This window comes from Pseudophryne corroboree, chromosome 1, assembly GCF_028390025.1.
Source record: "Pseudophryne corroboree isolate aPseCor3 chromosome 1, aPseCor3.hap2, whole genome shotgun sequence".
Lineage (NCBI taxonomy): Eukaryota > Metazoa > Chordata > Amphibia > Anura > Myobatrachidae > Pseudophryne > Pseudophryne corroboree.
This window is the reverse complement of record NC_086444.1, coordinates 790,211,291-790,230,816: the sequence shown is the minus strand read 5'-3', so window position 1 is coordinate 790,230,816 and position 19,526 is coordinate 790,211,291. Positions and strand designations below refer to the sequence as shown.

Here is a 19,526-nt window from a genome sequence, read left to right as displayed (position 1 = left end):
ACATCACCATTTCAGGCAATTGCTCCGCCTCCTCACCAACATCGTCCTCATACATGTCGACACACACGTACCGACACACAGCACACACACAGGGAATGCTCTGATAGAGGACAGGACCCCACTAGCCCTTTGGGGAGACAGAGGGAGAGTTTGCCAGCACACACCAAAAACGCTATAATTATACAGGGACAACCTTTATATAAGTGTTTTTCCCTTATAGCATTTTAATATATATATACATATCGCCAAATAAGTGCCCCCCCTCTCTGTTTTAACCCTGTTTCTGTAGTGCAGTGCAGGGGAGAGCCTGGGAGCCTTCCCACCAGCATTTCTGTGAGGGAAAATGGCGCTGTGTGCTGAGGAGAATAGGCCCCGCCCCCTTTTCGGCGGGCTTCTTCTCCCGTTTTTCTGAGACCTGGCAGGGGTTAAATACATCCATATAGCCTCCAGGGGCTATATGTGATGTATTTTTAGCCAGAATAAGGTACTATCATTGCTGCCCAGGGCGCCCCCCCCCAGCGCCCTGCACCCTCAGTGACCGCTGCTATGAAGTGTGCTGACAACAATGGCGCACAGCTGCAGTGCTGTGCGCTACCTTATGAAGACTGAAGAGTCTTCTGCCGCCGTTTCTGGACCTTCACTTTTCGGCATCTGCAAGGGGGGTCGGCGGCGCGGCTCCGGGACGAACCCCAGGGTGAGACCTGTGTTCCGACTCCCTCTGGAGCTAATGGTGTCCAGTAGCCTAAGAAGCCAATCCATCCTGCACGCAGGTGAGTTCACTTCTCTCCCCTAAGTCCCTCGTAGCAGTGAGCCTGTTGCCAGCAGGACTCACTGAAAATAAAAAACCTAACAAACTTTTACTCTAAGCAGCTCTTTAGGAGAGCCACCTAGATTGCACCCTTCTCGGCCGGGCACAAAAATCTAACTGAGGCTTGGAGGAGGGTCATAGGGGGAGGAGCCAGTGCACACCACCTGATCCTAAAGCCTTTACTTTTGTGCCCTGTCTCCTGCGGAGCCGCTAATCCCCATGGTCCTGACGGAGTCCCCAGCATCCACTTAGGACGTCAGAGAAATAAAAAAATCGGGTTATTGCTGTAGTGAGCCATCTTTTCTAGAGGCTCCTCTGTTATCATGCTATTAACTGGGTTTAGATCACAAGTTATATGGTGTGATTGGTGTGGCTGGTATGAGTCTTACCCGGGATTCAAAATCCTTCCTTATTATGTACGCTCGTCCGGGCACAGTATCCTAACTGAGGCTTGGAGGAGGGTCATAGGGGGAGGAGCCAGTGCACACCAGGTAGTTCTAAAGCTTTACTTTTGTGCCCAGTCTCCTGCGGAGCCGCTATTCCCCATGGTCCTTACGGAGTCCCCAGCATCCACTACGGACTACGAGAAATAGAATTATCGGTAAGTAAATTCTTATTTTCATTTCCTTTCTGCTGAGAGACTGTGTAAGGATAACAAATTCTACATTAACTGGTATATTATTGTATCAACCCTGGAATATTTTCTAGTAACCCTAGATACGGGAAATTTACATATTTCTTCAGCTAAAGTTGTATGGCAATTGGTCATGAGCCACATCTATACTGGATTTACAAAAAGGAAGGGCCCCAGTGAGTGCGCTAAAGTTACTAATGTACCTAAAGAGACTAATTTAAACCCGGGTTTAATTGCAGCATTATATTTTCAGAGGTTCATTGTGTTGTAATCTGTAAGCTTTATACCTATAGAAGTACATTCTACTATATACTGAATACATAACAAATATGAATAGTAAGCAGTTTGTGATTTACTCAGAATACATCAAACTATTATACATATCTGTATGTCATGTTAATGTGATTCTCATATGAATGTGTTAGAGGTTACTGAGAAAACGTCAGCTAAAGTGGCAATGGAAAATAAACACAACTATTGGTTTCTTTAACTGTGTACTCTTATTGTACAAAATTCTTATTGCGCCATTACATTCCAATGGTACCATTTACACATGGGTTTTCCCAAGTAGGCCCATAAACACTTCCCAATACTTGGGTGGAGGCACATTGGTAGTAATCTAGGTAGCCCATATACCCCTGGGATTAAAGGGGGGGTAACACGATGTTTCCCACATTCCCTCAACAAAGAAAATGCAACAGTGAAACAACTGAGTTATAGTCGTTGAGCTTTGATTAGAAAATAAATAGTAAATTGCAAAGTGAGAATAATAGAAAAAATAAAGTGGAATTTTTACTATGACAGAGGAAGAGACAAGCAAGGAGAAAATGCTGTATGATGCACCCTGTGAGTACCCAGATGAAGGAAATGATGGGGACTATAATGAAGAACTAGTGACAGTCACTTCCACTGAGGATGATGTCTACATAGTATTTGAAACCAGCAGCAAATCTCTTATTGCACCTAACTCAGCAGCTCCAGGGGCCATATCAGATCCTGCAATAGAAAGGGGAGCATCATACATCACTGAAGGTAAAACTGATTTCATCTATTCCGTTCAGATCACAAATACGTATTTACTATTAATGGGATGTATCTTTATATATCTCCGTTCACTGTACAGTATATCACTGGAGAATAATAACATAACAATACTATTTTAGAGTTTTAAATGGATGAACCTCTGACTAAGGTATGCCATGAGACAAATGGTACTTGAAGGTATACAAATGTGTCCTCATACATCTAGCCTCAATACGCCATACGGTGCGAGATTCCTAGTGGGAGTGAGCCAACAGGGCTCATGTGAATCTGCTTGCACTGAGCCTCCTTTTTACCCAAAAATGATTCTTAGTCGCAATGCAATGTATCTAGGATGCAACCAGGAAACTCTGCTGATTCATTTGTTGTGTGACACTTGTATATTGTGGGTGCAACTTAGCCTGTATACAAAGCACAATGGAAACTGGTATGGAAAAAGACGCTGCCGCTGGATCGTAGCACTTTGTTTACGGATTCAAAGACTACGTCGCACACAAAAGTGTCACATATCAAATTAATCAGTACAGTTTCCTGTTGCGTCTTAGTCGCATCCTGTCAGACGCTCGATACACAGAGTCTCATGGAACTTGATGTGCTATATTTATCAATGAGGACACATCTATAAATATATGGTACTAGAATGAGAGTTTCACAGGTAGGGCCTGATTCTGGGTCTCCTTTGGAAGCTGCAAATAGCAAGTTTTAGCATACTGTGCATGCATTTTTCTATAACTCCAGCCAGGAATTATGCAATCGCAGGGAACTGGTCAGTTGCGGGGCAGTGTCATGGGAGAGTTGTAGGTGTGTATCTGGAGCTCCATGCTATTCTGAGTTGTACGTAATTTGGATGAGAGAAGCCTGACTCTGACAGATCTCTTGGACTCAGCATGGGTCAGGTGAAAGTGCTGAGACTAATGAGAATACTGTAGCTGCAGCTGTGAACGGAAAACACAGTGGGTGAAGCTTCTTCCTTCCTGAAGCATTATGATCCCAGCAATAACCCTATGGAAACTGGCATTAGCATAAGGCAGTAATCAGGCTTCTGAGGCTACCGCGAATACAGCCACAGTGCATCCCACTCAGAATCAGCCCTAAAATGAGCCATTATGCCTTCCAAATATGTGAGTAATGGGAAATGTTTGAAGCAAAATTAGCACGGGTTGCTGCCTTCTGCATTATAATGATAACTAAGACAGTCCCAGCTTACAATTAGTCAAAGAGATGACATATTACTGTGGCACACTACTGAGATTTTACCAGTAGTCTAACACTTTAATTGACATTATAGCACAAGCAAGGGCTGCCATCAGAAATTGTGATGCTCACATCAAATGATACATACAAGGACCCCCTACCCTCTGTGTCCCTAACATTTCTCATGCCACAAACAACAATAGGATACAGACATATACAACGACCAGCACACACAGAACATAGACTGAGTAGAGACTCTGAGAGTGAATCAAGTCCAATCTCAATTCAAAGTAGGACACAATGTTCTGATGTTTGGTACATTGAGCATGGCTGGACCAGTACTTTTAATATGCAGAACGAGTCCTGCGTCGTCAGGCGTAGTATGACTACAGACGTCAGTGAAAGTTTGGAGTGCCGAGATCAGAGTCTCTGTCTTCCGTACTTTTAATATGCAGGACGGGTCCTGCGTCGTCGGGCATAGTATGACTACAGGTGTCAGTGATAGTTTGGAGTGCCGAGATCAGAGTCCCTGTCTTCCAACTTAGATTTCCTGGCCTCATCGACTGAGCTGCTGCGGCCAGTCTGTGTAACCTCATAGGGTATTTAGCCAGCCGATGGTGTAGCAAGTGATCCGATGCTGTGTCCTTGGATGCAGCACTGGATCACACATGCATGCAGGAGGTGTCTACTTATACCAGACCCCTCCTGCTGCATTACCATCCACATATGAATTCACATTTCCATCCTCATTTGAATCCACCCTGTATCTGTAAAGTACCTGCCTGTGAAATTTAAGTAGAATTCATTATGCTGTGGCTTAAATGTTAAATAATAAATAAAGTATTCAGCATACTGTGTGTAAGTAGTAGTGTTACACAGGATCATTAGTGCTGGATCCACTTGATAGCCTGAGTAACTTTTACAGCTCTGATTGCTAACCTAACTAACGTAACTAGAAATTTTTCTCCCCCAAGCCAAAACATTCTCTGGCGCCCCCCCATAATACCCCCCACCCACCCATAATTGCCACTAGAAAAGTGATGAATCTGCACGCGCCACAGAAAAGGGGGTGTTGCCTTGCAGAAATGGGTGTGGCTTTGCTGAAAAGTGCCTGGCATTGCAGGAAAAGACTTCCTTATACCCCAGTTTTGCAACCTGCACGCCCAGACGTTGGCCACCACAGGAAAGAAAAATTATCCTGATTCATGCCCCTTACATTATTTGTAATTTTTCTTCCTTATAGTAATGCCCAGTATACATTATGCCATATACTGCAATGGCCCTTAGACATTATGCCACACACCATAATGCCCATTACACAATATGCCACACACCGTAATGCCCCTGACTCATTGTGCCACACACCGTAATGCCTGTGACACATTATGCAATGCATTGCAATGCCCGTTATACATTATGCTACACACTGCAATGACCCTGAAACATTATAGCACATACAATGCCTGTGGTACAGTACACCACACACCGTCATGCCTGTGACACATTATGCCACACATCGCAATGCCACACATCGCAATGCCGTTATACATTATGCCATACACTGCAATGCCACTGAGACATTATACCACATACCACAATGCCCGTGATATAGTATACCACACACCGTAATGCCTGTGACACATTATGACACACACTGGAATGTCCATGATACATTATGCCACACACCACAACGCCCATTACACATTAAGCCCTACAGTAAGGATTCTAATTACTTTTAAATTACCTGCTCATTGCCAGGGGTTTCATGCTCTTGGTTCCATGCACAGTGCCAGGGGTATTCATGCTCAGGGTGTCATGCTGGTTGCCAGGGGTTTCATGCGCTGGGTGTTATGCTTGTTGCCAGGGGTTTCTGTGCTGGGTGTCAAGCTCATTGCCAGGGGGTAATAATCGTTGCCAGGGGCTTCATCCACTGGGTGTCATGCTCGTTGCTAGGGGGTAATGCTTGTTGCCAGGGATTTCATGAGCTGAGTGTCGTGTTTGGTACCATGGGGTAATGCTTGTTGCTAGGGGTGTATCTCCAGTGCCAGAAATTCCCTCAAGTAAAGCTTTTCCTTATGACTGGAATGGATGGTTAAATAATATATTGGAATTTCTCCTATCACAGAGGAAAGTAAAGACCACGATGATGAAAATGTGTTATATAATGAACTGGACAATCACTCAGATGAAGGAAAATATAATGAACATGATGAAGAGGAATTGGTAGTCGCTGCCACTGAGGACAATGTATACATAGTATTTGAAACCAGCATTAAAGATAAACAAAAAGGACAAAAAGCTCCTTTTGACCATAACTCGCCAGATCCAGAGGACAAATCAAATTGTACAACAGAAATGAATGCATCGTACATGGCTCAAGGTAACACATCTACAATCAGGTCTGAATTAGGCCCTATGTCTGGTAATATTAGAGTGTCAGTTTGACATGTAGGGGCTGATTCTGTGTTGGGGGCAAAGCAAATAAAAAGGAACAACTTTGCACATGGACATACCATGTTGCAATCTAAAGGCTGCAAATACATTTATCTATTGTTTGGCCGTGCAGGGTAAATACTGGTGGTTATTCCGAGTTGTTCGCTCGGTAATTTTTTTCGCATCGCAGCGATTTTCCACTTAGTGCGCATGCGCAATGTCCGCAGTGCGACTGCGCCAAGTAAATTTGCTATGTAGTTAGGAATTTTACTCACGGCTTTTTCATCGTTCTGGTGATCGTAGTGTGATTGACAGGAAGTGGGTGTTACTGGGCGGAAACTGGCCGTTTTATGGGTGTGTGCGGAAAAACGCGGGAGTGGCTGGAGAAACGGAGGAGTGTCTGGGCGAACGCTGGGTGTGTTTGTGACGTCAAACCAGGAACGACAAGCACTGAACTGATCGCAGATGCCGAGTAAGTCTGGAGCTACTCAGAAACTGCTAAGAGAGGTGTATTCGCAATATTGCGAATACGTCGTTCGCAATTTTAAGATGCTAAGATTCACTCCCAGTATCGGCGGCTTAGCGTGAGTAAATCTGCTAAAAACAGCTTGCGAGCGAACAACTCGGAATGAGGGCCACTGTACTAGCTGCTTTTGTATTTAGGGGGTAATTCAGAGTTGATCGCAGCAGCAAATCTGTTAGCAGTTGGGCAAAACCATGTGCACTGCAGGGGTGACAGATATAACATGTGAAGAGAGAGTTAGATTTGGGTGGGGAGTATTCAAACTGAAATCTAAATTGCAGTGTAAACATAAAGCAGCCAGTATTTACCCTGCACAGAAACAATATAACCCACCCAAATCTTAATTCTCTCTGCATATGTTATATCTGCCCCCCCCCCCTGCAGTGCACATGGTTTTGCCCAATTGCTAACAAACTTGCAGCAACAGGCTGACTATAAACGTAACACAACATGTGTGTAACTATAACCAATAACTGCAGATACAGTACGCACTGGGACAGGCGCCCAGCATCCTCTACGAACTAAGAGAAAAGGATTTACAGGTAGGTATTAAAATCCTATTCCTCTGACGTCCTAGTGGATGCTGGGAACTCCGTAAGGACCATGGGGAATAGACGGGCTCCGCAGGAGACTGGGCACTCTAAAAGAAAGATTAGGTACTATCTGGTGTGCACTGGCTCCTCCCTCTATGCCCCTCCTCCAGACCTCAGTTAGAATCTGTGCCCGGCCAGAGCTGGATGCACCTAGTGGGCTCTCCTGAGCTTGCTAGAAAGAAAGTATTTGTTAGGTTTTTTATTTTCAGTGAGATCTGCTGGCAACAGACTCACTGCTACGTGGGACTGAGGGGAGAGAAGCAAACCTACCTGCGTGCAGCTAGCTTGTGCTTCTTAGGCTACTGGACACCATTAGCTCCAGAGGGGTCGAACACAGGGCCTAACCTCGATCGTCCGTCCCCCTTGCAGAGCCAGAAGACAGAAGAAGGAGATAAAATCGGCGGCAGAAGACTCCGGTCTTCATTAAGGTAGCGCACAGCACTGCAGCTGTGCGCCATTGCTTCCACTGCACACCACACACTCCGGTCACTGTAGGGTGCAGGGCGCTGGGGGGGGGGGGGGGGCGCCCTGGGCAGCAATAAGTATACCTTTTGGCAATATATACACATAATACAGTCTGGAAAACTGTATATGTGTAAAACCCCCGCCATTTGTAGTCAGAAACAGGACAGAAGCCCGCCGCTGAGGGGGCCGGGCCTTCTTCCTCAGCACACCAGCGCCATTTTCTCTTCACAGCTCCGCTGGAAGGAAGCTCCCCAGGCTCTCCCCGGCAGTATCCTGGTACACAAAGGGTGAAAAGAGAGGGGGGGGCACATAAATTTAGGCGCAAAATTTGTATATACAGCAGCTACTGGGTAAACACTGAGTTGTAGTGTAATCCCTGGGTTATATAGCGCTGGGGTGTGTGCTGGCATACTCTCTCTCTGTCTCTCCAAAGGGCCTTGTGGGGGAACTGTCCTCAAATAGAGCATCCCCTGTGTGTGTGGTGTGTCGGTACGCGTGTGTCGACATGTCTGAGGTAAAAGGCTCCTCTAAGGAGGTGATAAAGCGGATATGTGTGTGAGAGGGTGTCTCCGTCGACAACGCCGACACCTGTTTGGATATGTGTAAGTGCTAAGGTGAATTTATTGCACAAAAGGTTAGGGAACAGACAGGAAATCTACCCATGTCTGTCCCTATGTCACAGAGACCTTCAGAGTCTCTCAATGCTCACTATCCATAATAACAAACACTGGTATCGACATGGAGTTTAACTCCACTGTCGACTATGATAATGCAAAGTTACAGCCAAGATGGCTATAAGGTATTCAATATATGATTATTGAAATAATAGGTGATTTGCATATCACTGATGACTCATCTGTCCCTGACACGAGAGTACACATGTTTAAGGGGAAGAATGCTGAGGTAAATTTCCCTCTTCTCATGAGGAAAAAGAGCGGGAATCTCCAGACAAGAGACGGCAGCTTCCCACAAGAGAATTCTCAGGCTGTATCCTTTCCCCACTAGGGCCAGGATATGTTGAGAATCTTCCCCTGGGGTGTCCTGTTTGCACAGACGGTAGCACTTGCTATTCTCAGGGATCCTGCAGATAGCGTGCACATTCTAGTATACTACCCAGACCGGCGATTGTGTCGGCATGGGTTTATAGCGCTGTGGCAGCGTGGACAGGTACCTTATCAGCAGAGATGAGACCCTAGTATGCAATAAAAATATATTAAAGATGCTGTCTTAAGTGATAGATATATAGTTATAAAGCATGCCCAAAGAGACATGAGTATACTGGGTCCTAGAGTCAAAGCTATGTCGATCTCTGCTTGACGTGTCCTGTAGAATATGCATTGGACAGATGATGCCGACTTAAGAGGCATATGGAAGGCTGAGGATTGTGTGGAGAAGGGTTCTCGGGCCTGGTCTCCACAGCTATAGCTGGTAATTCTGCTAGTTTGCCTTATATTCCTGCACAGCCTAAGAAAGCACGACATTATTAAATGCAGCCTTTCGTATAAAGAAACAAGAAAGTCTGAGGGACGTCCTTTCTTGTCAGAGCCGGGCAGCTAGTTCCCAGGAACAGAAGTCCTCCCAGGCCCCTACAAAAATCCACCAATGTCGCTGGGGCTCCACAGGCGGAGCTAGGCCCGGTGGGGACACGCCTTCGTAAGTTCAGCCACAAGTGGGTTCACTCCCTGTTCGATCCCTGGGCAATAGATATTGTGTCTCAGGGATACAAGCTGGACTGTGAGAAGATGCCCCCTCACCGACGGCCCTGCGGGCTTCCCCCCAAGAGAGGGAGCCAGTGTTATCTGCAATTCACAAATTGTATCTTTAACAGGTGGTGGTCAAGGGTCCCCTCCTTCAACAAGAGGGTGTTATTATTAGACCATGTTGTAATCCCGAAACCAGACGGTTCGGTCAGACCCATATTGAATTAAAAATCCCTGAACATATACCTGAGAAGGTTCAAGTTCAAGATGGAATCGCTAAGAGCGGTCAGTGCAAGCCTAAAAAGGGGGAGACTTTATTGTGAATCGGGACATAAGGGATGCATACCTTCAGGTCCCCATTTATCCACCTCATTAGGCGTACCTCAGAATTGCGGTACGGGATTGTCATTACCAATTTCAGATGTTGCCGTTTGGTCTCTCCACGGCCCCGAGAATATTCACCATGGTAATGGCGGATATGATTGTGCTCCTGCAGAAGCAAGGTGTCACTATTATCACGTACTTGGACGATCTCCTCATAAAAGCGAGATCAAGAGAGCAGTTGCTGAACAGCGTATCACTTTCTCTGGAAGTGTAACGGCAACACGGCTGGATTCTATATATTCCAAAGTCGCAGTTGTTTCCTACAGCTCATCTGCCTCTCCTAGGCACGATCCTAGACACAGACCAGAAAAGGGTTATCTCCCGATAGAGAGAGCTCAGGAGCTCATGACACTGGTCAGGAATCTATTAAAACCAAAACAGGTGTCAGTGCATCACTGCACTCGAGTCCTGGGAAGGATGGTGGCATCATACGAGGCCATCCCCTTAGGCAGGTTCCATGCGAGGACCTTCCAATGGGACTTACTGGACAAGTGGTCCGGATCACCTCTTCAGATGCATCGGTTAATCACCCTATCCCCCAGGGCCAGGGTGTCTCTCCTGTGGTGGCTGCAGAGTGTTCACCTTCTCAAGGGCCGCAGATTCGGCATTCAGGACTGGATCCTGGTGACCACGGATGCAAGCCTCCGAGGGTGGGGGGCAGTTACACAGGGAAGAAATTTCCAAGGTCTGTGGTCAAGTCAACTGACTTGCCTTCACATCAATATCCTGGAACTAAGGGCCATATACAACGCCCTAAGTCAAGCGGAGATCCTGCTTCGCGACCAACCGGTTCTGATCCAGTCAGACCGCAGGGGTTCATGTAAACCGCCAAGGCGGCACAAGGAGCAGGGTGGCGAGGGTAGAAGCCACCAGAATTCTTCGCTGGGCGGAGAATCAAGTAAGCGCACTGTCAGCAGTGTTCGTTCCGGTAATGGACATCTGGGAAGCAGACTTCCTCAGCAGGCACGACTTCCACCCGGGAAAGTGGGGACTTCAACAGGAAGTCTTCACGCAGTTTGCAAATTGATGGGAACTGCCTAAGGTGGACTAGATGGCGTCCCACCTCAATAAAAAGCTAAAAAAGGTTTTACGCCTGGTCAAGGGACCCTCAGGTGATAGCTGTGGTCGCACTAGTAACACCGTGGGTGTTCCAGTCGGTCTCTGTATTCCCTCCTCTTCCTCTCATACCCAAGGGCTGAGAATTGTAATAAAAGGAGGAGTAAAAACAATATTCTTTGCTCCGAATTGGCCAAGAAGGACTCGGTACCCGGAGCTGCAGGAAATGCTCTCAGAGGACTCAGGGCTTCTGCCTCTCAGACAGGACATGTTGCAACAGGGGCCCTGTCTGTTCCAAAATTTACCACGGCTGCATTTGACGGCATGGCGGTTGAACGCCGGATCCTAGCGGAAAAGGGCATTCCGGATGCAGTTATTCCTACGCTGATAAAGGCTAGGAAAGACGTGACAGCAAGACTTTTTAACTGTATATGGCGAAAATAGGTTGCTTGGTGTGAGGCCGGGAAGGCCCTACAGAGGAATTCCAGCGGGGTCGATTCCTGCACTTCCTACAGTCAGGAGTGACTATGGGCCTAAAATTAGGATCCATAAAGGTCAAGATTTCGGCCCTATACATTTTCTCTAAAAATGAACTGGCTTCACTGCCTGAAGTTCAGACGATGTTCCGGGGGTGCTGCATATTCAGCCTCCTTTTGTGCCACTGGTGGCACCTTGGGATCTTAACGTTGTGTTGGATTTCCTGAAATCCCACTGGTTTAAGCCACTTAAGACCATGGAGCTAAAATATCTCACGTGGAAAGTGGTCATGCTATTGGCCTTAGCTTCGGCTAGGCGTGTGTCAGTATTGGCGGTTTTGTCATGTAAAAACCCTTATCTGATCTTCCATATGGACAGGGCAGAATTGAGGACTCGTCCCCAATTTCTTCCTAGGGTGGTATCATCGTTTCATTTGAACCAGCCTATTGTGGTGCCTGCGGCTACTAGGGACTTGGAGGATTCCAAGTTGCTGGACGTAGTCCGGGCTTTGAAAATGTATGTTTCCAGAAAGGTGGGAGTCAGAAAGTCTGACTCGCTGTTTATTCTGTATGCAGCCAACAAGGTTGGCGCTCCTGCTTCGAAGCAGACTATTGTTCGCTGGATCTATAGCACGATTCATTCAGCTGGTTCACTCTGCGGCTGGATTGCCGCATCCAAAATGGTGAAAGCCCATTCCACAAGGAAGGTGGGCTCTTCTTGGGCGGCTGCCCGAGGGGTCTCGGCTTTACAGCTTTGCCGAGCTGCTACTTGGTCGGGGTCAAACAAGTTTGCTAAGTTCTACAAGTTTGATACCCTGGCTGAGGAGGACCTTGAGTTTGCTCATGCGGTGCTGCAGAGTCATCCGCACTCTCCCACCCGTTTGGGAGCTTTGGTATAATCCCCATGGTCCTTACGGAGTTCCCAGCATCCACTAGGACGTCAGAGAAAATAAGAATTTACTCACCGGTAATTCTATTTCTCGTAGTCCGTAGTGGATGCTGGGCGCCCGTCCCAAGTGCGGACTCTCTGCAATACATGTATATAGTTATTGCTTAACTAAAGGGTTATTGTTATGAGCCATCTGTTACTGAGGCTCAGTTGTTGTTCATACTGTTAACTGGGTATGGTTATCACAAGTTGTACGGTGTGATTGGTGTGGCTGGTATGAGTCTTACCCTGGATTCCAAATCCTTTCCTTGTTGTGTCAGCTCTTCCGGGCACAGTTTCCTTAACTGAGGTCTGGAGGCGGGGCATAGAGGGAGGAGCCAGTGCACACCAGATAGTACCTAATCTTTCTTTTAGAGTGCCCAGTCTCCTGTGGAGCCCGTCTATTCCCCATGGTCCTTACGGAGTTCCCAGCATCCAGTACGGACTACGAGAAATAGAATTACCGGTGAGTAAATTCTTATTTTTCTCATACGTCCTAGAGGATGCTGGGGTCCCTTCAAGAACCATGGGGTTTATACCAAAGCTCTAGAACGGGCGGGAGAGTGCGGATGACTCTGCAGCACCGATTGACCAAACATGTGGTCCTCATCAGCCAGCGTATCAAACTTGTAGAACTTCGCAAAGGTGTTTGAACCCGACCAAGTAGCCGCTCGTAGTAATGCCGAGACCCCCCGGGCAGCCGCCCAGGACGAGCCCACCTTTCTGGTAGAATGGACCTGTACCGATTTCGGTAACGACAATCCAGCCATAGAATGAGCCTGCTGAATCGTATGACAGATCCAGCACGCAATAGTCTGCTTGGAAGCAGGAGCCCCAATTTTGTTGTGAGCATACAGGACAAACAGAGCCTCCGTTTTCCTAAACTGAGCCGTTCTGGCCACATAAATTTTCAAAGCTCTGACTACGTAGAGAAACTTTGATTCCAGCAAGGCGTCAGTAGCCACTGGCACCACAACAGGCTGGTTCAAGTGGAACGACGAAACCACTTTCGGCAGAAACTGCTGATGAGTCCTCAACTCTGCTCTATCTTCATGGAAGATCAAATAAGGACTCTTGTGAGACAAGGCCGCCAATTCAGACACCCGCCTGGCGGACGCCAAGGCCAACAGCATGACCACTTTCCAAGTGAGGAATTTCAACTTCACCTTTTCTAAAGGTTCAAACCAATGAGATTGAAGGAATTGCAACACCACGTTAAGATCCCATGGTGCCACAGGGGGCACAAAGGGAGGTTGGATGTGCAACACGCCTTTCACAAAAGTCTGAACTTCTGGAAGGGAGGCCAATTGTTTTTGGAAGAAAACCGATAAGGCTGAAATTTGTACTTTAATGGAGCCCAACTTTAGGCCCACATCCACACCGGCTTGTAGAAAATGGAGAAAACGTCCTAACTGAAATTCTTCCGTAGGAGCCTTCTTGGATTCACACCAAGACACGTATTTTCTCCAAATACGGTGGTAATGTTTAGACGTTACTCCTTTTCTGGCCTGAATACGAGTGGGGATGACTTCCTTGGGAATACTGTTTCGGGCTAGGATCCGGCGTTCAACCTCCAAGCCGTCAAACGAAGTTGTGGTAAGTCTTGGAACACGCACGGCTCCTGCTGTAACAGATCCTCCCTCAGAGGAAGAGGCCAGGGATCTCCTATGAGTAATTCCTGAAGATCTGGATACCAAGCCCTCCTTGGCCAGTCTGGAACAATGAGGATCGCTTGAACCTTTGTTCTTCTTATGATCTTTATCACTTTTGGAATGAGTGGAAGCGGAGGAAACACGTACACCAACTGAAACAACCACGGTGTCACTAGGGTGTCCACTGCTATTGCTTGAGGGTCTCTCGACCTGGAACAATATCTCTGAAGCTTTTTGTTGAGGTGAGATGCCATCATGTCTATTTGAGGAATTCCCCAAAGACTTGTCACCTCTGCAAAGACCTCTTGATGAAGACCCCACTCTCCTGGATGGAGATTGTGTCTGCTGAGGAAGTCTGCTTCCCAGTTATCCACTCCTGGAATGAAGATCGCTGACAGAGCGCTTGTATGCCTTTCCGCCCAACGGAGAAACTTTGTGGCCTCTGCCATAGCCGCTCTGCTCTTTTTTCCACCCTGGCGGTTTATGTACGCTACTGCTGTTATGTTGTCCGACTGAATCAAGATGGACTGATTGCGAAGAAGATGGTCCGCTTGCAGAAGGCCATTGTGAATGGCCCTTAACTCCAGAACGTTTATGTGTAGACACATTTCCTGGCTTGACCATCTTCCCTGGAAGCTGTCCCCCTGTGTGACTGCTCCCCAGCCTCGGAGACTCGCATCGGTGGTCACTAAGATCCAGTCCTGGATCCCGAACTTGCATCCCTCTAGGAGGTGAGAGCTGTGCAGCCACCACAGGAGTGAGATTCTGGTCTTGGAAGACAGGGTTATCCTTTGGTGCATGTGCAGATGGGACCCGGACCACTTGTCCAACAGGTTCCACTGAAACACTCTGGCATGGAATCTGCCAAACTGAATGGCCTCGTAGGCCGCCACTATCTTCCCCAGCAACCGAGTGCATTGATGGATCGATACTCTTGGCGGTTTCAGGATTTGTTTGACCAGGTTCTGAATTTCCAGAGCCTTTTCCACTGGAAGAAAAACTCTCTGTAATTCTGTGTCCAGAAACATTCCCAAAAACGACAGCCGTCTCGTCGGAACCAACTGTGATTTTGGCAAGTTTAGGAGCCAACCATGTTGCTGCAGAATTGTCAGGGATAGCGTAATGTTCTGCAGCAAATATTCCCTGGATCTCGCCTTTATCAGGAGATCGTCCAAGTACGGGATAATTGTGACTCCTTGCTTGCGCAGGAGAACCATCATTTTGGCCATCACCTTGGTGAAAACCCTCAAAGCCATGGACAGACCAAACGGCAACGTCTGAAATTGGTAATGACAATCCTGAACTGCAAACCTCAGGTAAGCCTGATGTGGGGGATAAATGGGAACATGTAAGTAGGCATCCTTTATGTCTACCGACACCATAAAATCCCCCACCTCCAGACTGGAGATCACTGCCCGGAGAGATTCCATCTTGAATTTGAATTTTTTTAGGTAGAAATTGAGGGATTTGAGGTTCAGGATCTGTCTGACTGAGCCGTCTGGCTTCGGGACCACGAACAGGCTCGAATAAAAGCCTTCTCCCTTTTGTGACAGGGGGACCCTGACAATGACTTGATTGTGACACAATTTTTGTATTGCGGCGCATAACACCTCCCTGTCTGGAAGAGAAGCTGGTAAGGCGGTTTTGAAAAATCGGTGAGGGGGAACATCTTGAAACTCCAGTTTGTACCCCTGGGACATTATTTCTAAAACCCATGGGTCCAGGGCCGAACGAGCCCAAAACTGACTGAAGAGCTTGAGACATGCCCCCACCGGTGCGGACTCCTGCAGAGGAGCCCCAGCGTCATGCGGTGGATTTGGCAGAAGCTGGGGAGGACTTCTGCCCCTGGGAACCGGCCACGGCCGGTGATCATTTACCTTTTCCCTTTCCTCTAGTAGCAAGACAGGAAGACCCTTGGCCCTTTCTGTATTTATAGGGCCGAAAGGACTGCATCTGATAGTGGTGTGCTTTCTTTTGTGGTGCAGGCACATAAGGTAAAAATTATGACTTACCCGCGGTAGCCGTAGATACCAAATCAGCGAGGCTGTCACCAAACAACACACCAACTTTATACGGTAGAGACTTCATAGCTTTCTTAGAGTCAGCATCAGCATTCCATTGATGAATCCACAATGCTCTCCTAGCTGAGACTGCCATGGCATTGGCCCGTGATCCCAAGAGGCCAATATCCCTTGCAGCTTCCTTTAGGTAGACTGCAGCGTCCCTGATATGACCTAGGCCAATATTTACAAAAAAATCGAGTTTGTCCGATTTGTGTTTTTTTTTCAAAGTCCCAATCCGGGAATTCACTAAGCACAAATCTCGGCAGTGTCTGCTCTATTCGTAATGGATTTAACGGCAAAGTTCTGAAATACGAATGAATAGACCATCGGTCAAACGCGGCTGTAATTTCATACAATACGGGTATTCACTATTCATTCGTATTTGGGTGTTAGTCTCTGAGTGCTCAAGTGCGGGTCTATTTTTTTACAAATCGTTAAAAAAAGCAGCAAAAAAATAGACCTGCTTTTTCCAGTCGAGTTTGGATAACCATGCACGGATCAGTGAGATCTGTGCATGGTTATCTATGGGAAAGGGTGTGTTTAGTGTAAAAACAGAAAAAAAAATGCGTGGGGTCCCCCCTCCTAAGCATAACCAGCCTCGGGCTCTTTGAGCCGGTCCTGGTTGACAAAATATGGGGGGGGGGAATGACAGGGGTTCCCCCATATTTCATCAACCAGCACCGGGCTCTGCACCTGGTCCTGGTTCAAAAAATACGGGGGACAAAAAGCGTAGGGGTCCCCGTATTTCTTAAACCAGCACCGGGCTCCACTAGCCAGGTACATAATGCCACAGCCGGGGGACACTTTTATTGTGGTCCCGGCGGCCCTGGCATTACATACCCAACTAGTCACCCCTGGCCGGGGTACCCTGGAGGAGTGGGAACCCCTTAAATCAAGGGGTCCCCTCCCTCCAGCCACCCAAGGGCCAGGGGTGAAGCCCGAGGCTGTCCCCCCCATCCAAGGGCGGCGGATGGGGGGCTGTTAGCCTTGTGTAAAAAATGAGAATATTGTTTTTAGTAGCAGTACTACAAGTCCCAGCAAGCCTCCCCCGCAAGCTGGTACTTGGAGAACCACAAGTACCAGCATGCGGTGGAAAACCGGGCCCGCTGGTACCTGTAGTACTACTACTAAAAAAATACCCAACAAAAAACAGGACACACACACCGTGACAGTATAAGTTTATTACATACATGCACACCTCCAAACATACATACTTACCTATGTTCACACGAGGCTCGGTCCTCTTCTCCATGTAGAATCCTCGGGGTACCTGTGAAAAAAATTATACTCACATAATCCAGTGTTGCTTGTCTTCTTTGTATAATCCACGTACTTGGCAAAACAAAAAAACGGAAACCCGACCACGCACTTAAAGGGGTCCCATGTTTACACATGGGACCCCTTTCCCCGACTGCCAGGACCCCCCCTGACTCCTGTCAAAGAGGGTTCCTTCAGCCAATCAGGGAGCGCCACGTCGTGGCACTCTCCTGATTGGCTGTGTGCTCCTGTAGTGTCTGTGAGGCTGCACACGGCAGAGATACAATGTAGCGCCTATGCGCTCCATTGTATCCAATGGTGGGAACTTTGCAGTCAGCGGTTGACCGAAAGTAACCTCACCGCTGACCGCAAAGCTCCCACCATTGGATACAATGAGCGCATAGGCACTACATTGTATCTCTGCCGTGTGCAGCCTCACAGACACTACAGGAGCACACAGCCAATCAGGAGAGTGCCACGACGTGGCGCTCCCTGATTGGCTGAAGGAACCCTCTTTGACAGGAGTCAGGGGGGGTCCTGGCAGTCGGGGAAAGGGGTCCCATGTGTAAACATGGGGCTCCTTTCAGTGCGTGGTCGGGTTTCCGTTTTTTTGTTTTGCCAAGTACGTGGATTATACAAAGAAGACAAGCAACACTGGATTATGTGAGTATAATTTTTTTCACAGGTACCCTGAGGATTCTACATGGAGAAGAGGACCGAGCCTCGTGTGAACATAGGTAAGTATGTATGTTTGGAGGTGTGCATGTATGTAATAAACTTATACTGTCACGGTGTGTGTGTCCTGTTTTTTGTTGGGTATTTTTTTAGTAGTAGTACTACAGGTACCAGCGGGCCCGGTTTTCCACCGCATGCTGGTACTTGTGGTTCTCCAAGTACCAGCTTGCGGGGGAGGCTTGCTGGGACTTGTAGTACTGCTACTAAAAACAATATTCTCATTTTTTACACAAGGCTATCAGCCCCCCATCCGCCGCCCTTGGATGGGGGGGGACAGCCTCGGGCTTCACCCCTGGCCCTTGGGTGGCTGGAGGGGGGGACCCCTTGATTTAAGGGGTTCCCACTCCTCCAGGGTACCCCGGCCAGGGGTGACTAGTTGGGTATGTAATGCCAGGGCCGTCTGGACCACAATAAAAGTGTCCCCCGGCTGTGGCATTATGTACCTGGCTAGTGGAGCCCGGTGCTGGTTTAAGAAATACGGGGGACCCCTACGCTTTTTGTCCCCCGTATTTTTTGAACCAGGACCAGGCGCAGAGCCCGGTGCTGGTTGATGAAATATGGGGGAACCCCTGTCATTTTTTTTCCAATATTTTGTAGTGATGAGCGGGTTCGGATCCTCGGGATCCGAACCCGCCCGAACTTCACCTTTTTTTTCACGGGTCCGAGCGACTCGGATCCTCCCGCCTTGCTCGGTTAACCCGAGCGCGCCCGAACGTCATCATCCCGCTGTCGGATTCTCGCGAGATTCGGATTCTATATAAGGAGCCGCGCGTCGCCGCCATTTTCACACGTGCATTGAGATTGATAGGGAGAGGACATGGCTGGCGTCCTCTCCGTTATAGTAGAAGAAAAGAGTAAAGAGACTGAGTGACTTATAATTGTGGGGAGGATTGGGGACGGGGAGCAGCTGTTGGAGTACAGTGCAGGGTTTTGATTATACCACCAGTGAGTTTAATCCTTTGTTTCTCTGCCTGAAAAAAACGCTCCACCATATCTGTGCTCACTCAGTGTGCTGCACTGCTGCATGATATATCTGTGCTGAGTGCACTGCTCAGTGCTCACACTGCCTAATTGTGGGGACTGGGGAGCAGTTATAGCAGGAGTACAGTGCACAGTTTTGCTGACAGTGACCACCAGTCCAATATACGTTTGAAAAACACTCCTGTGGTGGCTTTTTTTTTCTTCATACTAGTTTAGCAGTCTGCTGACAGTGTCCACCAGGTCCGTTATTATTATACAGTATATTTATTATATCTATTAGCAGTACGGTAGGCCACGGCTGTACCTACCTCTGTGTCGTCAGTGCACTCGTCGTCCATAAGTAATATAATACTATACTATCCATCCATCTACATTGTATACCTGTGGTGGCTTTTTTTTTCTTCATACTAGTTTAGCAGTCTGCTGACAGTGTCCACCAGGTCCGTTATTATTATACAGTATATTTATTATATCTATTAGCAGTACGGTAGGCCATGGCTGTACCTACCTCTGTGTCGTCAGTGCACTCGTCGTCCATAAGTAATATAATACTATACTATCCATCCATCTACATTGTATACCTGTGGTGGCTTTTTTTTTCTT

The 19,526-nt window shown here is 47.6% G+C and overlaps 1 protein-coding gene across 1 annotated transcript in view; it reads left to right on the top strand.

Annotated features, from left to right (window-relative positions):
• Positions 1 to 19,526, top strand: part of BANK1 (B cell scaffold protein with ankyrin repeats 1) — a 1,166,863-nt gene that overhangs the window by 925,929 nt on the left and 221,408 nt on the right. The window contains exons 10-11 of the mRNA XM_063918381.1: positions 2,247 to 2,474; positions 5,803 to 6,057. Coding sequence (XP_063774451.1) covers positions 2,247 to 2,474; positions 5,803 to 6,057 — 483 coding nt within the window. The remainder of the gene's footprint in view (positions 1 to 2,246; positions 2,475 to 5,802; positions 6,058 to 19,526) is intronic.